Source organism: Chlorocebus sabaeus, chromosome 25 (assembly GCF_047675955.1).
Source record: "Chlorocebus sabaeus isolate Y175 chromosome 25, mChlSab1.0.hap1, whole genome shotgun sequence".
Classification (NCBI taxonomy): Eukaryota; Metazoa; Chordata; class Mammalia; order Primates; family Cercopithecidae; genus Chlorocebus; species Chlorocebus sabaeus.
In genome coordinates, this window is record NC_132928.1 from 32,874,524 (window position 1) to 32,900,388 (window position 25,865).

The window sequence follows — 25,865 nt, forward strand, 5'->3', positions numbered from 1 at the left end:
GTGAGAAGAAAGAAGAATGCTTATACGCTGTTGGTAGCTATATAAATTAGTACAACCTCTATGGAAAACAGAACGGACATTTCTCAAAGAACTAAAAACAGAACTACGATTTCATCCAGCAATTCCACCGTGTATCTACCCAAAGGAAATAAATTATCATATCAAAATGATAGCCGGACTCACACGTTTATAGCTTCACTACTCACAGCAACAATTATATGGAATCAAACTAATGGTCCATCAACAGATGATTGGATAAAGAATATGTGGTGTGTATATATATATGTATATGTGGTGTGTATATATATGTATATATATACACACACACGTGTATATATATACACACGTATATATATGTGCCATAGAATATTACTCAACTAAAAAAAAAAAAAAGGAAAAGAAAAGAAAAAATGATGCCTTCAGAAGCAACATGTATAAAACTAGAGGCCATTATTTTAGGTGAAATAATTCAGATTCAGAAAGTAAAATCCTGTGCATTGTCACTTATAAATGGGAGCTAAATAAAGTGCACATATGGAGAGTGCTGAATAATAGACATTGGAGACTCAGAAAGGTGGCAGGATAGCAGGAGGGTGAGGAATAAGAAATTACCTAATGGGTGCAATGTTCACTATTCGAGTGATGAATACACTAAAAGTACAGACTTCACCGCTATGCAATATATCCATGCAACAAAACTGCCTTTGGACGCTCTAAACGTATAAAACATAGAAATTAAAATTTAAAAAAGAAAATAACACATCATAAAACACCATGGGAATATGTTAAGAAGTTAAATTTATAATAGAACTGGAGAGGATCCTGAGAATAATGATGATATGGTATCTGTCATTGCAGAGTCGAGGATACCTTTATTTAACTGAAACTAAACCACCTTCAAATAATTCCTGGTCTCGTCATGTTTATAATTCTTGGTGATTGACATATACATCACAAAAAGGTAAATTCTCATCAAAGATTTATTAGTGAAGATGTATGCACTACGAAATTAATTAAAATTGGTATTTTTGTTTACTGTAATCAAGGAAAAAGAACCCAAAATAGCATCTCTAATATATTTTAAGTTAGAAAAACATAAAAATCACATAATTAATATATTACAAATAAAGAAAACAAACTAAGATATATTTTCAAGGTCACATGGAAAGGCAAATTCTAGGTATCCTGAATATTTATGCTAACATATAACAATTTTGGGCCTGGCACAATGGCTCACACCTGTAATCCCACCAGTTTGGGAGGCTGAGGCAGGTGAATCACGAGGTCAGGAGATCTAGACCATCCTGGCTAACACAGTGAAACCCTGTCTTTACTAAAAATACAAAAAATTAGCCGGGCGTGGTGGCGGGCGCCTATAGTCCCAGCTACTGGGGAGATTGAGGTAAGAGAATGGCGTGAACCCAGGAGGCAGAGGTTGCAGTGAGCCAAGATTGTGCCACTGCACTCCAGCCTGGGTGATAGAGCAAGACTCCATCTCAAAAAAATAAAAATAAAACTAAGTAATAATTTTGTTATATCTACTATTTATATCAATGTTTAATAAATTTGATAATTATTCTGATTCAAATAAGAAATGTGTAAAATTATCTCTTACATGTTTATACTTTTTAAAAACCAGCAACATTACTAAATATTATCCAAAATATTGTTTTTCTTATTCAGAATACTCCTTTCTTGCTTACTTAGAAAAGTACAAGCTAGAATTCAAAAATTAGAATCATACTAAAAAGAAAATTAATTACATCATAATCTCAATTATTACTATATAATTACAAAATTAGATTTAAACCTATTCTTAAAAGTAATGTCACAAAATAATAACTACAGAAATTTGCTTTTGTGTTTGTTTTAATGAGTTTTGCAGATTATTTCAGAAAATCACACTTGAATGAGAATTACCGGGATTTCTCTCCTAAAAATGTATACCAATCTTCTATATAGCAATTCTTTTATTTGTATGGGTGTTTATTTATATTTTTTGTGTTAATTTTATATAAATTCTCTCTGTAATAATACTGTGAAAAGCATTATCTTAAAAAGAAAAGTTAAGATCTTAACTATTGGGTATTATTCAATTACTGTATTTAAATAAAGGTAATAACTTAGGAAACGTGATTTAGAGAAGAATGTAAATGGACACTCCCTGAATTAGAACTATTTTTCTTCATCTAAAACTCAAAACCCTAAGTCCTAGTACTAGATATGTGAAATATTAGTATGAATTTTTAACTCTGAACTATATACTCCTTGAAGATTATAAAACTTATTTAGCTTAAGTGCTCTGTAATAACAATTCTGTGGAAAATTTTCAACAAAGAGAGACCTCCTAGGACAGTTGAAATACACTCAGATGTCTGTCAATATGTATGCAGTTTTCTGTTACATGGGCTGAGAGAAGAATATTTGAAAAGAATACTAAGCTGGCATTTCTTCATTTAATGTTTGGAGGCTTGTACTACACTAGCAAATTCCTAGTTATGTGTTCAAATGATCCTAAGTCTTTGTACAGTTTGCAATAGAAAGCCATTTTCTACATCAGCTTCTACTGCTATGTCCGCCACTCCAACTTTCTCTCCTTTAGGTTTTCATTTCATGTCTGGTGATTGGAAAGACTATTCAAATAATATATTTGCGATTTTGTGTTCTTTTTCTGAAGAAGACCCCTCAAAATTGTAAAAGCATCTGGCTTCATAAAACCTAAATTGACCTATCATAACAGAAAAGAAATTTATGATTCTCTTAAATTAAGCCTCCCCCTCTCAATTAGAATAAAATTCAAACTCTTTATGATCCACGCCTACTCTTCCAATGTTATCAAATGTCTCTCTCCTCCACTAAATCTAGGATTCAGATTTTACAATCTTTGAATTTTATTAAAAAGGTAAAGTTCTTTCCTGCCTTAGCTGTTGCACATACCCTTCTCACTAAATGAATGGCTTTCAACCATTCTTTGCATAGATGACTTCCTATGTAAAACAGATCTCCAGTTCCTTTCCTACTATTTTCTATCTCAATCATTGGATTTTCTATTTCTCTGAACCCGGTGATCTATAAAATATATTTTAAAGATTTTTATTACTTGGATATTTGGCTTATTTTTGTTTTGTTTTGTTTTCCACTCTCTTATATTAGGAAAAAATCTCTGGACAGGTAGACCTGTGCTTGTGTTTTCACCATTTTCTACTGTCCTATGATAGGTATTTACATCTGGAATGACTCAAATTTAACTGGGCCTTCGACACTGTCGTTCATCTATAATTTACTCATTCTCTTTCTCAGCTGCGACTATTTCAAAACTTTTCTATTCTACCTAGTACTCCTCCTCCTCCTTCACCCACACACTATTCAATCTCAGATGATCATGTCTCATACTTCAAAACAGAATCCATCAGCTTCTACCATTTTCCAACCTTCCTGCTCATTTTCCTTCCCATCTCCTGTCACAAAGTTGTAAGCAGTCCTGTGGCCACCTGTCACAAGGTTGTAAGCAGTCCTGTTGCCACCAAAGTACAATACCTCCACGGTAGCTCTGAATCCCTTCCCCTTGAATTTTCTCAGGGCAATATGTAAGTCATGTGTTCAGCCTTTGCAGCTTCCCTTTTGCTGTGTCTGCTCTGGTATCTTCCATCTTTTTTTTTTTTTTTTTTAAATCTTCCTTCAGTGCACAACTTTCCTCAAGCTATATTCTGAATTTCCTATTTGATGAACAGCCAGAATCTTGAAAGAGTTATGTCCGTATTCTGTATTAAATATCTTGCTCATTATTTTTATTGACAGATCCTACTTAGGGTCTGTCTTTTCTACTCTATTAAAAACCATTTTTGTTACACTTGCCGTTGGCCTGTACCTTACCTAATCCATCACAATTTCTGAACAGAACATAATAACTAAATTAGAAATATTTATCACTTTGATAGTGATAAGGTAATTAAATTACAACTTCCTTGACTTTATTATACAAGACACTGGCAATAAATATTTATACATATTTTAGTCTGCTAACCAAAACAATCCTTTGAAATATTAGAACTGTTTGTAAATATTGTGACATTTTACCAATAAGAAAGAGTCAACAAAGCTTCAAATAGACTTGCTGTGTTGACCAAAGATACAGGCTTAGCAAGTAGTGGAAGTAGAATTCAGACAGGATGACTTCTTAAGCAATCTGTTACACTCCCTTTTCATTAATAATTCCTTATTTTTATGTCTATGGCAACATTCTAGATTTTTTCTCCTGTTTCTCTGGGTACTTCCCCTTTTTTTCCATTTTCTTTACTGTTTATTCTTCTTCTGCCTTATTTTGAAATGTTGTAATGTTTCAGGACTGCATCTTGAGCTCTTCGCTCTTTTCATTCTGTATTCTTATCCAATTTAGTGTCATCATTTATATGATGATACTCCGAAATGCATATCTCCTCACTAGATGCATATCCAACTCCACAGTTCACATATCCAGTTTTGATTTTCCATTGGCAACTGAACCATAATGTGACCAAGTCAAAAGTTGCAACAGCCCTCTCAAAATGCTTTCTCTCCAGCCAGTACAATTTTCCCAAATGGTATTCCCATTTACCTACATACTTGTGAGAAAACAATTAAAAACAAACACATGAGTCCCTTGATCTCACTCTTTTTCACACCCAACGTTTAGTAACATCACCTGTACTCTCCACCACCAAAATGTTTTCCAAATCAGCCTTCCACTCTGCACCTCCTCCATCATCACTCGCTCTCAGTCCCCACACTTTCTCATTCTACCTGGACTCATTGTGTCGCCTCTTGCCTACAAAAAATACAGCATCCAGGAAAACAATTCAACAAAACTAGAAATCAAATTATACCATTCCTTTTCTTAAAACTCTTTTATGGGCTTTCATTAGTCATAAAATGAATCCAAATGATAGGATGCCCTGAATTGATCTGGACAATTGTTTCCTTGCCTCCCATCTAGCCTCAGCAGGCTAGACTCTGCTTTACCACCTTGAAATACATTGTTTTGTTTTTACAGCTTTGCACATATTTTTCTTTGCCTTGGAACACTCTATATATACACTTGTTTTCCCACAGAGTCGATCCTTCTTCTAACCCTGAAAAATAGATGGCTGATTGGAAAACATAAATGAGATTCATGTAATAGTTCTCAGAACTTGTTAAAGTTAGAAAATAAAGAACTACGCTCAGAAAGTACAGAACTTAACACAAAAGATAGTAGATGTAAAATAGAAATTAAAAAACAAATTAGCTGAAGAAATTGTAACAAATTATAATTTTGGTAATGAGTGCTAGGTTCTAAATAAGTTGAAAGCTTTTATTTAGGGTAACAAAAGCAATTGTACTATAATCACAAATCTGGAAGGTAGGTGGCTCATAGGAAACATTAATGCACTATTTTAGAAATATTTTCAAAACCCCCCTTCTTTTCCCAGTTTATGTTAAATCAGGAGATACCTTGATTTTAGTCAACATTCCTTAAGAATTTCTCTATATAATTCAAATTTTTAAAATTGGAACACAGATTTATTTTCATTTTGAAAAATGAATTTCTGAAAAACCAGTACTTACCATAACATACGGGTAAATCAGACCAACCATTGTCACCACACACTATGGAGCCAGTGGTGCTTCCAGTATTGCTTTCATAACCATCATGGCATTCATAGTCCAATGTGTAATTCAGCTTAAACCATGTGATGTTATTTTTAGCTCTGGCATTCTTAAATACTGGCATATCACAAGATTCTAGTCCATAAAAAATTTAGAATATTATTTCTAATGTCATCTGATAAACAACCTGAGTATTTCCCATTCTAAGAATAAAAAGCTTTATTGATTAGATACACTAATAAATAAGTACTGTACAAAAATAACCTGTGACTGGGGAGAATTTATTGTCCTAAAATAGTTGCCAAAAGTGAAAGTATATGTTTCTACACAGCATTTTTTTCATTGCTTAAGCCCCAAAATCTATTTTAGGAACGTTTTTCTTAATTCATTTATATAAAGCATTTATGACAATGCTAGTAATAAAACAGGTCACTACAGGTGTATATTACTTTTTTAAAGAAAATCGTAACAGAATTTTGTAAATTAAGAGTCCAGACTAAGCTGTAGTTAAGACATATGTAAAAAGGAAAAAAAGATTGAAAAGATGAATTCGCATGTTATACAAGACATTTTCTCTTTCATAATAAGAAAATCTTAAAAGAATAATTAAAAATTTAGTATAGGCCAGGCGCAGTGGCTCAAGCCTGTAATCCCAGCACTTTGAGAGGCCGAGACGGGCGGATCTCGAGGTCAGGAGATCGAGACCATTCTGGCTAACACGGTGAAACCCCGTCTCTACTGAAAGATACAAAAAAACTAGCCGGGCGAGGTGGTGGGAGCCTGTAGTCCCAGCTACTAGGGAGGCTGAGGCAGGAGAATGGCGTGAACCCGGGAGGCGGAGCTTGCAGTGAGCCGAGATCCGGCCACTGCACTCCAGCCTGGGCGACAGAGCGAGACTCCGTCTCAAAAAAAAAAAAAAAAAAAAAAAAAAAAAATTAGTATAAAATCAGTTTTTTATGAGGAATAACATTTTTTGTAAACTAGACCTCATATTAAGCATAGACATTAAAAAAATGAAAACAGTGTACATAAATAACCTAGATACTCACTTTACTTAACATGAATATATTAAACATTACTTCAAATATATTACTGAGAGGCGGGCAGATGATTTGAGATTAGGAGTTCGAGACCAGCCTGGTAATATGGCAAAAGCCCGTCTCTACTAAAAATACAAAAATTAGGTGAGCATGATGGCAGGTGCCTGTAATCCCACCTATTCAGGAGGCCGAGGTGGGAGAATCGCTTGAACACGGCAAACAGAGGTTACAGTGAGCCAAGATCCCGCCACTGCACTCCAACCTGGACCACCACAGAGTGAGACTCCATCTCTTTCTCTCTCTCTCTCTCTTTCTCTCTCTCTCTCTCTCTCTCTCTCTCTACACACACACACACACACGCACACACACACATACATATATAAATGTAACTGAGTGGTTTTGCAAAAAAAAATAAGACAAACTGAGCCAGTTGTTCCTAGAAAATCTTCATAAATATCTACATAGTGTGGTAGGAAAATCATGCAATAGAGCAGAAATTGGTCCCATCTAGGAATATTTTGTCTCTCTACTACCTATATATTTGCAAAAATTTTCTAAGGGGGAAGATATTCAGAATTGGACATCTACAGTGCCAAATCTACACATTATAGAGTTTAAATTATTTTGATATTATGCGCCATGCACCCTTATCTTCATTAAAAACATCACTTTTATATCTAGGAGCAAAGACTTTGATATGGGTGCTGACGAGTTGATGGGTGCAGCACAGCAACATGGCACAAGTATACATACGTAACAAACCTGCACGTTATGCACATGTACCCTAGAACTTAAAGTATAATAATAATAATTTTAAAAAAGGCTAATCACATAAAACAGGTATATATAACAGTCATAAAGGTCTCAGCTAAAGCAAAATCAGTTTAAACCAGAATACACATAAAGCTCCCTAACTTGTTTAACACAGAATGCTTTAGAGTAGGAAAAGCCTGAATGGAAAGACAGACTAATATTTGAGTAATTAATATGAAAAGGAAAAAATTGATGTCTGCTATGTTCCTCTAGGTTTCTTTTTCTTATCTTTTCAAATGAAATTATATCAGTCCCCCAAAAGAGACTAAAGTTAGTAAACTTTTGTGTATCATCTGGATAATCAATACAAATGTAATAAATTACTTACTAATGCACGTGGGTTGAGCTGACCATCCATTTTTCCGACATGTAATTGATCCTGATGTTTCACCATCTGCTGTTATGTATCCTAGTTTGCATTGATATTTTGCTTGTTCATTTAAGGCATATGTATACTGAGATTCAGAAATAAACCCATTCTTAATATCTATACTTGATTTGGAACATGTTTCTAAAAGGGAAGAGAATAAGAAAAAGGCAACCATATGTTTGATAACATTTTATGAGAACTTAAATAATACGTGAATATAAAAAATAATAAGTCATTTGTAACTGAAAACCTGGGTAATCATAAGCATTCAAATACTTAAGTCAAGGAAAATAAGTTCTGAGTTGCCAAAGATATTATATCAATACTCTTCATCATTTTTTAAAACAAGGCTCTATTTAAGATATTTATAATTCTTTCTAAGAAATTATTGGAAATCTGTTGTCTAATGGATTTGGAATTCTCCAGCATGTCAGAAGTCAATAGACAATGAGTATTATTTCTGAGGACTCTTTAATCTTGCCTATTTTAGATCTTTTAGACAATTCCAGAATTCATTTAGCCAATTGGAGTATCTGAGATCCTGTGATGATGTTAGAAAATCTGCCAAAATAACTGTCAGAGCCTTTGGCTCCAAGAATTTGAAATGCCATTCTTACTGTGTGCTTCAAAGTAAATGGACATGCAGAGTTCAAAGAAGATGAGAGACAGTAACAGATTTATTTATCTTGAAAGGCCAAAATGATGATTCCTCAAATTATGTAGAACTTAACTTGAAAGAGTGGAAGTCACTGTTTCTGTAAATGGATGACAGAAATTACTGTCAGTTACTAGGTTGCTTCCCGGAACTCAGCTTCATTTATAAATAACACAGGGATAAGGAGAAAATCAGAAGAGGAAACATTAAATATTTTGAATTGAATGATAATAAGAATATATTAAATAAAACTTGGTGAGATGACACTCAAATAGTGCTCAGAGGGAAATTTATCATTACATAGCTCTAAAAGAAAATAATAAAAACTGAAAATAAATTATGATTTATAATAAATTATAACAAAGAAAACAAACAAAATCCAGCATGACTACAAATTTTAAAACAAATCCAAATATGAGCAGAAATCAAACAGAAATCAAACAGTAGACACAATTTAAAAAGGTAAAAGGCCAGGCAAGAAAAATCAAGTAAAACAGAGTTCCAGCCACAAATAAAGAAATGGAACCAAATAGATGAAAATAACATTTTCAGACATTGGAAAACGGGAAGCACCCAATTCCAGAGAAAAAGTGACAATGAGATGAGTTCCATCATCAAAGTGACTTTATGCTGGGAGAAATTTTCCAAACAGCAGCACAGAGGAGGAGAATTCAAGCAGAAAATGACACACTTGCTAAGTAGAAGAAACAAAAGTCAGTGTTCCCAAAGAAGATGAGGTCACTAGAATCTGCAGGAAAGAAGGGGAGATCACTAGAATCTGCAGGAAAGAGAGTGAAAAAAAGAAGAAACTATGGAGTGAAAGGGCTCTACAAATATCCACAGCAACTCCCTGGATTATTTGGCTGAATATTGACACTCTGGAGAGTAGAGCAAAACTCCCCAAGAACGGACCAAGGATACCTATCAGATGAAGAACACTACCAGAGAACAAAAAGGTAAAAGATTCCCAGAGCACACACAACACAGGGAGACATTTAAATGGAATCAATCAGAGTAGAAAGACTCTTTTGAACATCTAGGTCATTTAGTAGATACATCAGAAGCAGCTTAACATTCTGAACAAACTGTCTGTGGGTAAACAGTTTACCTAGAACTGGGACACAGTAGCCTCCCTAAACCAGCCCTTTAAAACCTTAAAAATAAGTCTTGAAAGAACCAAGTTGACCCATAACAAACTTAGACTTAAAAAAAATATTAAAACAAGTTATCCGTGGGGTCTCACAGATGTACAGACTTTAGAAGTTCCAAAGCTGCTTCTCTTAGCTAAAATGCAGAGTGGAGTTAAAAAAAAAAAAAAAAAAAAAAAAAAAATCCACCTTTTGGCAACAATACCCTCTCCCCACCTCCCTCCAAAAACACAGTAAATCTTTTATGGAATACTCACCCTACTCCAGTCAAACGCTGATGGATAAACTACACATCAGAAGTTGTGGAATGGCACTAGAGCAGTATGAAATACATTGGTGTCACTAAATAGTTGGGATAGAAAATGACAGTGTTCCCCTTCAATAATCTTAGCCTCTACCATTAGACATTAGAAAAAATAGAAAAAAAAAATCTCAAAGTAAGCAGAAGAAATACTACAATAAGGATCAGAGATGAAATAAGAAAGAAGTAAATATGTATATAAACAAGGAAACCAAAAGCTTGTTATTTTAGATCTCTATAATTGAGAAACCTTTAGACAGACCAAATCAGAAAAAAAGATGACACAAATTGCTTATGTCAGCAATGACAGAAATGATATCATTATGGTTTTTACATATATTAAAAGAAAAATAAAAAAATATTCTGAATAATGTCATGTCAATAAATTCAAGAACTTGAATTAATTAAAAAATTACTGAAGCCACAAACTATCATAGCTCTCTAAAGAAGAATTAAGCAGCATTAATAAATTATATTTATTAAACAAATTGAATTTGTAGTTGAAGGATGAAAAGCAAAATATGTACTTATAAATCTAATAAAATACAGGATCTGTAGGCTGAAAATCATAAAAAACTAGTGTAAGAATGTGTGATCTTACTAAATCAAGGGATATATAATGTTCATGGACTGAAAAATTTAATACTGTTACATATCAGTTCTCCCCAGATTCATCTATGAATGTGTCCCAGTTCTGGTGAATAACCAAGCATAATGTTTTGCACATATGGACATGCTGATTCTAAAGTCATATGGAAAGGCAAAGGGGCTAAAACAGCTAAACAATTCTTCAAAATAAAAGAGAAGTCGAAAGCTCACATTACCAAATTTTAAGACTTAGTAAAAGCTACAGTGAGTAAAAGGATCTCCTGACACTGGTGAAAGGATAAACACACAGAACAATAGAAGAGAAAAGGGTGTCCAGAAATAGACTCGTGCATGGATTGATCCTTTAAATAGCTTCTTTGTATTTTGTTATAACACTATCAGGTTCACAAGCCCACTGTTTAGCAATAGGCCAATACACTGAGACAGTAGGGTTTGCAGCAAAGAAAGGCTTTAATCAACACAAGGGCACCAAACAAGGAATTGGGAGGATTGTCAAGCCTCAAATCTGTTCTGGGAAGGGGCTATGTGTTAAAGACTTTAAGGGGATCATGGAGGGTAAAGGGCTAGAAAATTTGGGTTGTCAATTGGTCAGGGTGAGGGGGATGAAATCACCAGGATATGGAACCTGCATTATTTCCTGAGTCAGCTTTTTGCTGGGCTCTTTTGACCAGCTGGTGTGTGTGTGTGTGTGTGTGTGTGTGTGTGTTTGCTTTTTGTTTTTGAGACATGGTCTTGCTCTGTTGCCCAACTGGATTTCAGTAGCATGATCTCAGCTCACGGCAACTTCTGCCTCCCAGGCTCAAGTGGTCTTCCCACCTCAGATCTCCTGAGCAGCTGGTACTACAGACCTGTGCCATGATGCCTGGCTAATTTTTTAATTTTTTGTGAAATTAAGGTTTTGTCTTGTTGACCAGTATGTTGGCAGGTTTTTTTTTTTTTTCTTTTTTCTTTTCTTTTTTCTTTTTTTTTTTTTTTTGGTATGCAGAACCTAAAAGAGAAACTCATGCAGAAAGATTATCATCTCACAACGTCTTAGGTTTTATCTATGGAAAAGAAAAGAACCAAAAGGTCTTCTGACAAGGGCTTCTTTATCCTAGGGTAGTAATCAGTGACCAGTTACAGAGAAGTAGGACAAAGGGAAAGCTGGCTTAATGATTACTGCTGATTGTCCTGAAAACATAGTTGAATTTTTCCCCCTTAATCAATTTTATATAATTTTCCTAGGGACACATTCAATTCCTCCAGGACTTGATCCCTTCTCAATCCTGAGGTGTAACAGCTAATATGGTGTGAATCGGGCAATGGCCATTCTAGCTTCTTTTTGCTGACAAGTGGCACAGAAAATGAGTCAGGATTAGAGGAATGAATCCGTCTTGTAACAACTTGCATGTTGTTATACCCGGCTGAGGGTGCTGCATGAACATGCTAGTACTTCAGTCTATGGTTTTACTGTAATATTTAATTGAATAGCAGCCTATGATGTAAATTAAAAGCCCTGTAAACAGAATTGTGAGCTTGAACTTTAAGAGCCCTTGAAAAAAGGACTGGAAAACATGGAGTGTGCAGAGGAAAATCTCAAAAAACTACTCAGACATAGTGTCTGTAGTAGAGAAGTATGGTCTCCAGTGAGACTGCTGAAAGATTTTCTTTAGCTTGGCTTTTACTTTACCAGAAGCACTGATATAAGTACAACAGGTAGTATTCATCACTGTACAGACTCCTCTCTGTAAAGTCAAGAGACAATCAAGTGTAGTTCCATTGTCAAGAACTATCTGGGCAAGTAAATTTGAAGAGTTTTCTCAGCCTTAATATTCTTAGCAGCCTCTTTTGCAATTATGTCTATGGTTGCCAATAAGTTTCTGATCATGTCCCAGTGAGTGTATACTCCATAGCTAGGACTCGTGATGCCTAGAAGGCTCTGCCATCCGATATATTGATATATGCCTGGCAGTCCCTTTTGGAGTCTGTGGGAATCTTCTGTCATTAACATGAACTGAGAAGTATCTCAATAAGTGAGAGCCCTTAATATACAGGTTATTGAGACACCAGTGGGCTTGTCCTAACAGAGGAGGGTCTGATCCTATACCACAAAAGAAACATGTACCAAGGGGGCGCACAGGTAAAGCCCTCAAGGGTGCATTTATTGATGGATTTTTTCATGGGGAATATAGACAAATGGAATTGAACTATGAATCTTTTTTTACAGGCTCCACAGAATTTGATATTCCCCACTGTAAATATTTTTGGCATAGTAAGGAGAAACTTTTAGTTGCATTTCCTTTCTCCTGGCTGCATTTGTCTGCCCAGTATGCCATGGGCCAGGGAGGGCCTATGTAATGGAATGACTTTCCATTTATGATGGGGAAAGAGAGATTGAAACATGGGGTAGTGATTTCTTGGTGTACTACTAGTTGGATCTGGAAAGTAGCCATGGAAAGAAGCTGGTGCAGATAGGTAGTCGTATTTGGGGCATCCAGAAGGTCAATGACAAATATAACTAACAGAAAATGCCTATTTTGAATAGTTTGGGGGAGTAACTGACAGATCAAACATTTTGGTAAGTTTCTTCCAGTGGCAATACCTTGAAACAGTTGAGCTACAGTGTTGTTATGCCTGTCTAGGCATTGTAGTAACAGGAAAGGTATAATTAGAAGTTTTAAAACAAGAGTGACCATTTCTAAATGTTAGAATGTCCAAATAATGAGGGGCAGACTAAGTTAGCCTGGCATAGGATGTCTAGAAAATCGGTAAGTCTAACAATTATAATGACCAAGACAATTATGAAGTAAAATTTATAAATGTAGTAATTGTAATGACTTAGGCAATTATAATGACCAAGTAAATATATGGGTTATGCATTCAGTAAGGCAGGGAATAGACAGGAAGTTATCTCACCTTTCTATATAAAATAATTATAATAACAAAAATTCCTATTATGCTCAAAGTAACTATTGTAGTAGTCAAGAGGACATGTGTTTTGTCTAATTTCATTAAAGTTAGTTATTTATCTGATATTTTTCTTCAAAAGATATTTGAGGCCCATCAAAGGATTTACTTATCCATTCAAATAGGTTTGAGACAGTCTCTGAAGTTGAAGTGGTGTCTCTATATTTACTGATAGCTCTAGCGTCTCGCGGGGTGGGTTTTATATGGCTGTGGTGAATCCAGGGTCTACGTCCTTCAAGCTGAACAGAGAAATGAGTCACCAGTCATGCTTTGCATGGCCTCGTTCACTGTGTTTTTAAATGGTCCTCAAGATGTTGAGTTTTCCTGGTCTTGAGCAGAACCCAGTCTCTGGGTTGGAGGCGATGAAAGAGAATGTCAGCTGGATACCACAATCTGCTGGAACCACAAACTCATTAATATCAATTAAAGTGCAAGCTAAAGATTGTGTATATTTGATAATATCTAATTTCTTTATGTGTACATTATTGGCATTCCTTAGTCTGAGAAGAGAACAGAAGAATGATCTCCCCTATAAAATTTATAAAGGCTTAATTTAAGCCCACTCTTGGGGGCCACCTTTACTCTGAGCAGGGCAATGAACAGAATGTTATTCCAGGCTGTTAGTTTATTGGCAAATCTTAGCTAAAGTTTGTTTTGTTTTTTATAGTATGATTTATCTTTTCAGTTTTTTCAGTAGACTTCAGTCTCCAGGCTGTATGAAGATTCCAGATTATGCGGAGAACCTGGAATACATGGTGTCCTAGGCTACAAAAGTTGCAATATATTCACACTAGATGAAGACAGGCCATCTAAACCCGAGGATAATCTTCTCTAAGAAGGCTTTCATAACCTCAGACATTCTCTTGGTCTTGCAGGGGAATACTTTCATTTATCTTGAAAATATATCTACAAATACAAACAAGTATTAAAAATTTCCTGCAACCCTTGGCATCACAGTATAATCAATTTGCCAGTCCTCTGTTAGCCTTGAACCTCTTGCTTAAATCCCTGGTACTTGGGGTGGAGGACCAGTCTTAAGATTGTTCTGGACACAAGGTAGGTATTTAAAAATTATCTTTTGGATCACCTTCTTTAAGTGTGTCCCAAAGACGTAGTCCTGGATCAGTTGAAGGGTGGCATGCCTGCCATACTGTGTGGTATCATGTATGTCTTTGATGATACCTGTCATAGGATACTTGGGTACCAGAACCTTTTCTTCTGTGTTACATATCTACTCAGTTTGGGTTCTTTGATTGGAGTCAAAGCCTCAATCGAGTGATTTTAGATCTTCTTCCAAATAGGTATGGACTTTAGACTGAAGTTCATTTCAGGGATTAATGGCATTAGCAAAGCTTTGGGCGTTTTTTTCTCTGGTCACCCTTTTGGTGGCCTGGTCTGCCTAGTGATTTTTTTTCTTGCTACCAAATTGTCCATCCACTGATGTCCAGGGTTGTGTATTATAGCTACTTTCTTGGGTAACAAGACTACCTTTAGTCAGGCTAAGATTTCTTTAGCATGCTTATTATTTTTTTTTTTTAATCATTAAAGATTAAGAGTCCCCTTTCTTTCCAAATAGCCCCATAAGCATGGACAACAATAAAAAATACCTGGAAGCAGAGTAATCGGTGACTCAGGAGTCTTTACCTAGTTGGGATGCCCTGATTACGATTCTAAGTTCTGCCTTCTGTGCCGATGAACCTCGAAGGAGTGTCTCTGCATCTAGGATCTGTCACAGGGTTACCACAGCATACTCAGCCTCTGTTGTCCATGGTTCATAAAGCTGCTTTCCTCAGTAAATATTTCTAAGTCCAGGTTTTTAAAGGGAATTTTGGTCATGTCTGGTTGAATAGAACACACTTGCTCAATAATTTATATACAATCTTGTATAGGTTTATTTAGCAGAAATTAGAGTAGAAACGGCTCTCAAAGTAACACTAGGATTATCCAGGAAGATGACCTGATATCTATTCATTCCTCTAGAAGTAAGTCAGTAGCTCCACTTCCATTCCAACAAATAGCATACACAGTGTGGGGTGTGTACTGTGCTAGGTTAACCCAAAGTGAACTCTTCTGCCTCCTGGAGAAGATCACAAGTGTGCCAATGGCTCAGAGACAAGAAGTCCAACCCATCATAACAATGTTCAGCTGTTTTGAAAAGTAGGCTACAGGTCTCACGATATTCCCAAGTCTTGGGTTAGTACTCCTAAACCCACCCCTTCTCTCTCATATATGAACAAATTAAATGGCTTTCTTAGTTCAGGCAGTCCCAGTAGTCAGGTCCATTAATAATTTTTATTTAATGGTTAGAAAGGCCTTTTGACATTCCTTAGTCCATTCTAGAAGTCAAGTGTCTGGTCTTAGGGCTCCATAGGGACATTTTGCTATCAGTCCAAAACAATAAAATAAAATATGGCAACATCCAGCCATACCTAAAAACCCCTCATAGCTGCTGCCATGTCCTGAATCTGGCCACCCTGACAAGAGTCTCTCTCCAGTCCAAAAGCAGATTGCTCTGCTCCTGAGAAAGTTCAAACCCAAGATACGTAACTGAGGGTTTCAAGATTTGTGCTTTTTTCTTGGATACTCTGGATCCTCATCCAGACAAAAAATGTAAAGTCAGTATAGTATTCTGGTCAATTTGCCTTAGTTGTGCCAGCTACTAATATGCCATCAACATAGGTAAGCAAAGTCTCATTTTTCAACTGAAAGTCCAAAAACTCCTTAGCATGTATTTCCCCCAGATGGTTAGCGAGGTTTTGAAGCCTTGAGGAAGCACTGTCCAACAATACCATTATTTAACTTTGGTGTCAGAGTCTTCCTATTCAAAGACAAACACTACATGGGACTCTGGACTCAGGGGAATACAGATGAAGGTATCCTTCAGATCCAAGACTGAACACAAGTACAACTCACTGGTTAAAGTCATGAAGAGTGTATAAGCATCGGGTATCACCAGATAAATGGTTTTGAAAATTTGGCTAGTAGCCCTCAAATCCTGTACAAACCAATATTCCTCAGTCCCATTTCTTTGTCCTGGCAAGACAGGTATATTTCCTGGGAAATGAGGAATTCTTCCTGTATTGCAGGAAGGCCATTAGCAGAGGTTAAATGCATTTCTATGCCTTTTCTCTCAAAGAATCCTGCTTTAGATTTGACAGTGCTACTCCTGCACAAAACTTGGCTTGTACTGGAGATGCAGTTTTTGTTTTCCCTGGCCTCCCATCTGCCCATGCTTCTGGATTAACCTTTTGGAGTATCTCTTCAGGGCTGCAGGCACTTTCAAGGATCTCCAGTTGTAGTAATGTGGCCTGAAGAACACATACTTGGTCTGAAAGCACCTGGATGTCCAATCATCCTCAGAGAAAAAGTAATCTTAGCATTTAGTTTGGTTAAGAGTACTTGCCCCAACAGGCGGGGGACGGTGGCTCACACCTGTAATCCCAGCTCCTAGCACTTTGGGAGGCCAAGTGAGGCAGATTACTTGATGTCAGGAGTTCGAGACCAGCCAGGCCAACATGGTGAAACCCTGTCTCTACTAAAAATACAAAAATTAGCTAGCCATGGTGGCACACACCTGTAATCCCAGCTACTTGGGAGGCTGAGGCAGAATTGCTTGAGCCCGTGAGGCGGAGGTTGCAATGAGCTGAGATCGTGCCACTGCACTCTAGCCTGGGCGACAGAGCAAGACTCTGTCTCAAAAAAAAAAAAAAAAAGGACTTGCCCCAACAAAGGGATAGGACATTGGCAGATGTACAGAAAAACTCTGCTTTTTTTTTTTTTTTTTTTTTTTTTTTTGAGACACAGTCTTGCTCTGTCCCCCAGGCTAGAGTGCAGCGGCATGATCTTGGCTCACTGCAAGCTCTGCCTCCCAGGTTCACTCCATTCTCCTGCCTCAGCCTCCCAAGTAGCTGGGACTACAAATGCCTAACACCATGCCCAGTTAATTTCTTGTATTTTTAGCGGAGACGGCATTTCACTGTGTTAGCCAAGACGATCAGGATGGTCTCGATCTCCTCACCTCACGATCCACCTACCTCAGCCTCAAATTGCTGGGAATACAGAAGTGAGCCACTGCACACAGCCAAAAAGCTCTGCTTTAAATGATCTTGCTCTAGTTGACAATTCAAAATTTGGAGGAATGACCTCATCGGAAATTTTTCCGAGATTTCAGTCACCTTCATAGTTTCTGAGGAAAGTTTAGACAACCAGATATTTATCACCAAATAGGAGACACCATGTCTACTAGAAAGTCCAGAAGCTGATTTCTCACCATCATTAGGATCTGGAGTCCCATATGGGAAATATGGAGGGTGTTGTGTGGGTCAGGAGAAGTCCCCGGATGCCACCATTTCTGGTCTTTTTCTTCAGTATCTCTCTCAAGCTCCCCAGCTATCCCAGGCATTCGGTGGGCAGAAGGCTGACTCTGTTTAACATTAGGCTTTGTAAGGCGTGGGCAATTTTCCTTTCAGTGTCCCCCCTGTTGCAGTAAGGACAGTGCTTAGGACCTGCAATGGGATATGCCTTTTTATTGGCTTTTGGGGGCCCAGGTGGTTCTACCATAGATGGAGTGTCTGATGGCGGCCCTTGTTGTGGTCCAGGGACTACTAGGGTCAGAGTCACAGCTAACAAGTCAGCTTGCCTCTTCATTGTTCCTTATGTTTTGTGATCAGTAAATACATTAAAACCAGTCTTCACTAATTGAGACATAAACATGTCCAAAGCCTCAGCTACATTTTGTAACTTTCTCTGCATAGCTGGGGCACTTTGTTGGATAAACATCATGTTAGCTATCATTAAATTTTCTGGGGCTTCTGGGTCAATATCCATTTATTGCCTGAAAGCTTCAAAGACTTGTTCTAAGAATTCCAAAGCAACCTTCATTAGGCTTCTGTTTGATCTCCTGGATCTTATTGAGGCTGCTTTGCTTGGGCACTCCTTTCCAGAGGCTGATCAAAATGCAGTCTTGATTATATTTGAGGTTAAATCTATCTCCAGTGTTTATATTCCATCCCAGGTCAGAGGTGGGAACTGCAATCTGAGCAGCTGCCCTTACTGGATTACTGGGAGAGTGAGTGTGAATAAGATCAGCCTTTTCCTTAGTTTTATCTAAAACCATACTTTGCTTCTCTGAACTCAGCAAAATATTGAGCAAATTTTGAATATCTGCTCAAATAGGGTTGTGGGCGGCAAATACAGAGGAGAATAGATTCTCCATATACTTTGGATCTTTATATATATGTATTTTTAATCCTGTTCCTTCTGTAAACTTTAGATCTTCTCAATAAACAGGCCTATTAGTTTTCTAATTAAGTAGGTTGGAAGTGGAGAACAGAGAATAAACCAGGATAAATCCTATAGGTTGACCTGTGGCAGCAACACCTCCTATAAGCAGTTGTTTTGAGGAAACTGCCTCTCAGAACCAGAGTGACACCGTGGCTAAAGGGAGTTCCCTGCTGGGTATAAGAAGGGACACCCTGCCTAAATGGAGTCCCCTGTTGGGTATAAGAAGCAGAGATCATACCTGTTGCCCTGGATTTGTGACTTTTTGGTGGTAGGGACTCTGGAGAGTTGCCAGTAGTGCTGCTGCAGCTCCCCCATAAGGTGGAGGGGGGTAAGTCATAGGTTCCTTTAACTGAACCACCATAGCATCATCATCTCTTTCTTGTAAATCAGTCCAAACAGTTTTTAATTTCTTGCTTTATCATGATTTTACCTTTTTCTACATTGTTCTACTTTTCCAAAGCAACATAAAACATTATACGTAGGGGATTTCATCTCATTCCTCTTCCTTCTTACAAAACAAATCTAGCTACAGGATGGTACTGTAAGCATGAGAACCATGCAGGGGCCACCGTTCTCTGAAATCCAGTGGGTATTAAAGTCAAGCTATGCTACAAAATAAGATAATCTTTTTTTGTTTCACGGAATAATAGACAAAGGTCTTTCAATTTTGGAAGCTGTAGCCCATCAGGGTTGCATTGTGGGTTACTTGGGGAGAACTAAGGGACAGCCCTTAGCTCATCAGAACTGAGAAGTCGCTAGGGCTTGTCTCTGGGTCTGCCCCAGTGGCAAGGGGGCACTAGGCTGTGAGTAAATGCCCTCAAGGAGAGTGACCTCTACCTGACCTGCCACAAATGTTATGAGATGTCAGATTTGTATGCCTGCTGCACAGCAACAGAACAATACACTGAGACAGTGGGGTTTGCAGCAGAGAAAGAGTTTAATAATCTCAAAGCCACCAGCCCCATTGGGCTGCCTGGAGGAGCTGAATTAGCTTTTCCCATTCTGGCTGGAATAATACAGACGTAACAAAACACAGATACTAGTCACCATACTCAGGACCCAAGTATTGACCTGGCAAGGCTCAAACTTGGTTCCATTGGCCCTTGTCATCTTTGATCCACTCAAGCTGGAGAGAGATGGCCTTTGATCAGGAGTTCAGTGGGTGAACCCTGGGAAAGAATGAAGAGCAGACGGTTACCCTGAGTTAGGCTTGCTCAGATTCCACTAGCAACTCCTTCAGGACTAACTGAATGTGACTGACCAAAGAGGAAGAGTTTCCTGAGTTAGTAATTTCTTCCGCTGGTAATTTCCTCAGGGATCCCCTCCACAAACATAAATACATATAACAAGACAAAGACAAACAAAAGACCTTTCCATATAAAGTTTCAGATTCCAAAATCTAAGACCATTTCTCCCAAGCAATGCCCTCTAGTCTTTTTCCATCTGAAGGGAGATCTCAAATAAATCCCTACCTAGACTTAGGGAGTTCAACAAGACCTCAAAAGAGGCCACAAGACCTCTAAGGTTGAAACACACATGCGCATGCACTCACACACACACACACACACAGAAGGAAATGGGGTGCCAGCTGCTCTAAGAAAACTCACCTGAGACTTCTTCTTAGACCAGAAATGGTTTCTCTGCTGCAGACAAAGTTATGTGCTGAAATTCAGCACTGCCCTGCCAACAAAGAAGGCCCCAGCAATGGCCCTTAGCTCATCATAACTAAGCAGCTGTTTGGGCTTGTCTTTACGTCAGTCCCAGTGGGGGCTTGCCATGAATTTTTTTTTCTTTTTTTTTTTTTTTTTTTTTTTTAAGAAAGAGTCTCACTCTGTCTCCCAGGGGGAAGTGCAGTGCAAAATCTCGGCTCACTGGAACCTCTGCCTCCCAGGTTCAAGTGATTCTCCAGCCTCAGTCTCCCAACTAGCTGGGATTACAGGCATGGGCCACCATGCCTGGGCAATTTTTGTATTTCTAGAAGAGACAGAGTTTTGTCATGTTGGCCAGCCTGGTCTCGAACTCCTGACCTCAAGTAATTTGCCCTCCTTGGCCTCCCAAAGTGCTGGGATTACAGGTGTGAGCCACGATGCCCAGTTGCTTGCCATGAATTTTTACAAGATTGTAAGGTTTGTATGCCTGCTGTGCAGCAACAGAACAATACACCAAGATAGTGGAGTTTGCAACAGAGAAAGAGTTTACTAATTGCAAGATCACTGAAAAAGGACATGAGAAGAATTCTCAAGACTCAAACTCATTTCACTGAAGGTTTCTGGGCAAGAGATCTTTGAAGGGGGAGTGGCTGGAAAATTGAGGTCATCAATTGATTTGGGCAAGGCGGCTGAAATCATTAGGATATGGAAACTACATTCTTCCCTAAGTTGAGTTTCTTGCCAAGCATTTCAGAAGGGCTGGCATCAGTAGTTTTGTTAGTATGAAGAACCTAAAGGATAAATTCAAGTGGAAAGATTGGCATCTCTTAGTGTCTTATGTTTTATCTAAAGAACAGAAAGAAAACAAAGATTCTGGTGACAAAGATTATGTTATCCTAGATTAGTAATCAGTGACCAACTACAAGGAAGTGGGTCAATGGAAAGCTGGCCTAATGATTACCATTGATTTTCCTACAAACCTAGTTGAATTTTACTTTTTCTTCCTTAACTGTTTTTACAAGACTTTTTTGAGGATGTTTTCAATTTAAAAAAGGAGCAATGACAATTCAATAAACAAAACATAGTCTTTTCAACAAGTGATACTGGAACAGTAAGGCACCAAATGCAAAATAATAACCCTCTACATATTCCGCATACCTCGTACAAAAATTAACTCAAAATTGGTCATATAGCTAAGTGTAAAATGTTAAGTTCTAGAACTGAATATGTCTCTGGTTTAGGCAAGGAAATTTTAGGTGACACAAAGAGCATAATCTATAAATGAAAAATTTGATAACATCAAAATTACATATTTTTGCCCATTGAAAGGAACTGTTAGGGGAAAGAAAAGTAAAGCTACAGATGCAAGAAAAATATTTGCAGAATATTTATTCATTGAAGGACTTGTAGCCACAATATATTATGTAGTCTCAAAATTCAGTAATGGAAGAAACAACTCAATGATAAGTGGGCAAAATTTAGATAGAGTTCACCAAAGGAGGTATATAGATGGTAAATAAGTACACAGAAGATGCTAAGAAGCATCAGTCACTAGGGAATGCAATACTATCACACACGTATTAGAATAGATAATTTAACGGAAAAAAAAAAACACTATCTCAAAGGCTGGCAAGGTTGAGAAACAATTGGAATTCGCATACACTGAGTATGTGAAGGTAGAACATATGATCACTCAGGAAAACAGTTTGTCTATTTTTTTATAAAAATAAACACATATATTTAGTATGATATTTGCTGTGGGTTTCTAAAATATAGCTCTTATTATTTTGAGATATGTTCCATCAATACTTTGTTTATTGAGTGTTTTTACCATGAAGGGTGTTGAATGTTATTGAAGGCCTTTTCTGCATCTATTGAGATAATTATGTGGTTTTTTTTTTTTTGTCATGGGTTCTGTTTATGAGATGGATTGCATTTATTGATTTGTGTACGCTGAAACAGTCTTGCATCACAAAGATAATGCCAACTTGCTCATGGTGAATAAGCTTTTTGATATGCAGCTGGATTCACTTTGCCAGTATTTTATTGAGGATTTTCGCATCGATGTTCATCAGGGATATTAGACTGAAATTTTCTTTTTCTCTTGTGTCTCTGCCAGGTTTTGATATCAGGATGATGTTGTCCTCATAAAATGAGTTAAGGAGGAGTCCTTTTTCTATTGTTTGAAATAATTTCCAAAGGAATGGTACCAACTCCTCTTTGTACCTCTGGTAGAATTTGGCTGTGAATCCATCTGGTCCTGGGCTATTTTTGGTTGGTAGGCTATTAATTACTGCCTCAATTTCAGAACTTGTGTTTGGTCTATTCAGGGTTTCAACTTCTTTCTGCTTTAGTGTTGGGAGTGTGTATGTGTCCAGGAATTTTCCCATTTCTTACAGATTTTATAGTTTATTTGTGTAGAGGTGTTTATAGTATTCTCTGATGGTAGTTTGTATTTCACTGGGATCAGTGGGGATACCCTCTTTATCAGTTTTATTGTGTCTATTTGATTCTTCTCTCTTTTCTTCTTTATTAGTATGGCTAGTAGTGTACTTTATCAATCTTTTCAAAAAACCAGCTTCTGGATGCATTGATTTTTTGAAGGGTTTTTCATGTCTCTATCTCTCTCAGGTCTGCTCTGATCTCAGTTATTTCTTGTCTTCTGCTAGCTTTTGAATTTATTTGCTCTTGCTTCTCTAATTCTTTTAATTGAGGTGTTAGGGTGTCGATTTTAGATCTTTCCCACTTTCTGATATGGGCATTTAGTGCTATAAATTTTCCCCTAAACACTGCTTTAGCTGTGTCTCAGATATTCTGGTATGTTGTGTCTGTCTTCTCGTTGATCTCAAGGAACTTATTTACTTCTGCAGTATTTCCATTATTTACCCAGTGGTCATTCAGTAACAGGTTGTTCAGTTTCCATGTAGTTGTGTAGTTTTGAAAGAATTTCTTAATCCTGATTTCTAATCTGATTGTACTGCGGTCTGAGAGACTGCTTGTTAAGATTTTTGTTCTTTTGCATTTGCTGAGGAATGTTTTACTTCCAATTATGTGGTCGATTTTAGAATAAGTGCTATGTGATGCCGAGAAGAATGTATATTCTGTTGACTTGTGGTGGAGAGTTCTGTAGATGTCTATTAGGTCTGCTTGGTCCAGAGTTGAGTTCAAATCTGGAATATCCTTATTAATTTTCTGTTTCATCAATCTGTCTATTATTGACACAGTATTGGAAGTTCTGGACCGCGCAATTAGGCAAGAGAAAGAAATAAAAGGTATTCAAATAGGAAGAAGAAGTCAAGTTGTCTCTGTTTGCAGATGACATGATGGTATATTTAGAAATCCCCATCGTCCCAGCCCAGAAACTCCTTGAGCTGATAAGTAACTTCAGGAAAGTCTCAGGATACAAAATCAATGTGCAAAAATCACAAGCATTCCTATACACCAATAATAGACAATCAGAAAGCCAAATCATGAGTGAACTCCCATTCACAATTGAAACAAACAAACAAACAAAAACCTAGAAATACAACTTACAATGGATGCGAAAGACCTCTTCAAGGAGAACTACAAACCACTTCTCAAGGAAATAAGAGAGGGCCCAAATAAATAGAAAAACATTCCATCCTCATGGATAGGAAGAATCAATATTGTGAAAATGGTCATATTGCCCAAAGTAGTTGACACATTCAATGCTATTCCCATCTAGCTATCATTATCTTTCATCACAGAACTAAGAAAGCTACTTTAAACTTCATATGAAGTCAAAAAAAGGTCCCATATAGCCAAGAAAATCCTAATCAAAAAGCACAAAGCTGAGGGATCACGCTACCTGATTTCAAACTATACTACAAGACTACAGTAACCAAAATAACATGGTACTTGTACCAAAACAGATATACAGACCAATGGAACAGAACAGAGGCTTCAGAGATAACACCACACATCTACAACCATCTGCTCTTCAACAAACCTGACAAAAACATGCAATAGGGAAAAGATTCTCTATTGAATAAATGGTACAGGGAAAATTGGCTAGCCATATGCAGAAAACTGAAACTAGATCCTTCCCTTACACCTAATACAAAAATTAACTCGTGATGGATTAAAAGCTTAAATGTAAGACCTAAAACCATAAAAACCCTAGAAGAAAACCTAGGCAGTACTATTCAGGACATAGGCATGGGCAAAGACTTCATGACTGAAATACCAAAAGCTATGGCAACAAAAGCCAAAATTGACAAATGGGATCTAATCTAATCTATATACCAAAAGGATTATAAATCATTCTACTATAAAGACATGTGCAAATCTATGTTTATCGCAGCATTATTTACAGTAACAAAGACTTGGAACCAACCCAAATGCCCATCAATGATAGATTGGATAAAGAAAATGTGGCACATATACACCATGGAATACTATGCAGCCATAAATTGAATGAGTTAGTGTCCTTTGCAGGGACAGGGACGAAGCTGCAAACCATTATCCTCAGCAAACTAACACAGGAACAGAAAACAAAACACCACATATTCTCACTCATAAGTAGGGGTTGATCAATGAAAACCCGTGGACATAGGGAGGGGAATATCACACACCAGGGCTTGTTGGGGTGTGGGGGGAAAGAGGAGAGATAGCATTAGGACAAATAGCTAATACATGTGATGTTTACAACCTAGATGACGGGTTGATGGGTGCACCAAAACACCATGGCACATGTATACCTATGTAACAAACCGCACATTCTGCACATGTATCCCAGAACTTAAAGTATAATAATAAGAAAACACCCACACACACACACCATTTACCCAACAAACCCACTCCTAGATGTGTATCCATGATGAATACATTTGTGTTTATATAAAAACTGTAGATGAATATTTTTCTTACCAGCATGATTCATAAATGCCAAAAACAATGCAAATGGCCTTCAACAAGTGAATTGATTAACAGACCATGATACATGATACAATGGAATAATACTTAGCAATAAGAAAAGGTGTTCTGGGTAGTGTGACAAAATCCTATGCCATTCAGCTCCATTCTCCCCAGAGCATGAATCCTTTCTTGTCTAGTGTATCCATAGTTTATACCACCTGCCTGTTAGTTACTTAGTAGTCTTCCAAGTTATCAGGTGGAAAAACATAGTCTACTTGGGTTTTACACTATTAATCGTTTCAGGAATCTACTGGGGAGCCTGGAACATATCCCACATGAATAAGAGGGACTAATGCAGCCTTTTTCTTTCACACGTAAGGAGAGACTACTCTATCTACCTTCAGAAGAATCATTCAGATGGCACTAGTAATTCAAGTTTTACAAGTCAAGAGAAATTTATATTCTGTGATTTGTCTGGCAATTCTTTTCTTTAAATGACTATTTTAAAGGAAACTGCAGCCAGTTTGCACTCATACTGGATACACTCC

At 37.2% G+C, this 25,865-nt stretch overlaps 1 protein-coding gene across 3 annotated transcripts in view; it reads right to left on the reverse strand.

Annotated features, from left to right (window-relative positions):
* The window catches only part of CFH (complement factor H), a 111,176-nt gene that overhangs the window by 40,396 nt on the left and 44,915 nt on the right, over window positions 1–25,865 (reverse strand). The window contains exons 10-11 of one of the 3 annotated variants that reach the window (XM_007989082.3): window positions 7,807–7,989; window positions 5,584–5,760 (exon numbers count right to left, since the gene is read on the reverse strand). In XM_007989082.3, the coding sequence (XP_007987273.2) occupies window positions 5,584–5,760; window positions 7,807–7,989 (360 nt within the window). Of the gene's footprint in view, window positions 1–5,583; window positions 5,761–7,806; window positions 7,990–19,708; window positions 19,960–25,865 lie in introns of those variants that run through there. The other 2 variants (XM_007989083.3, XM_007989085.3) reach the window with 2 other exon arrangements.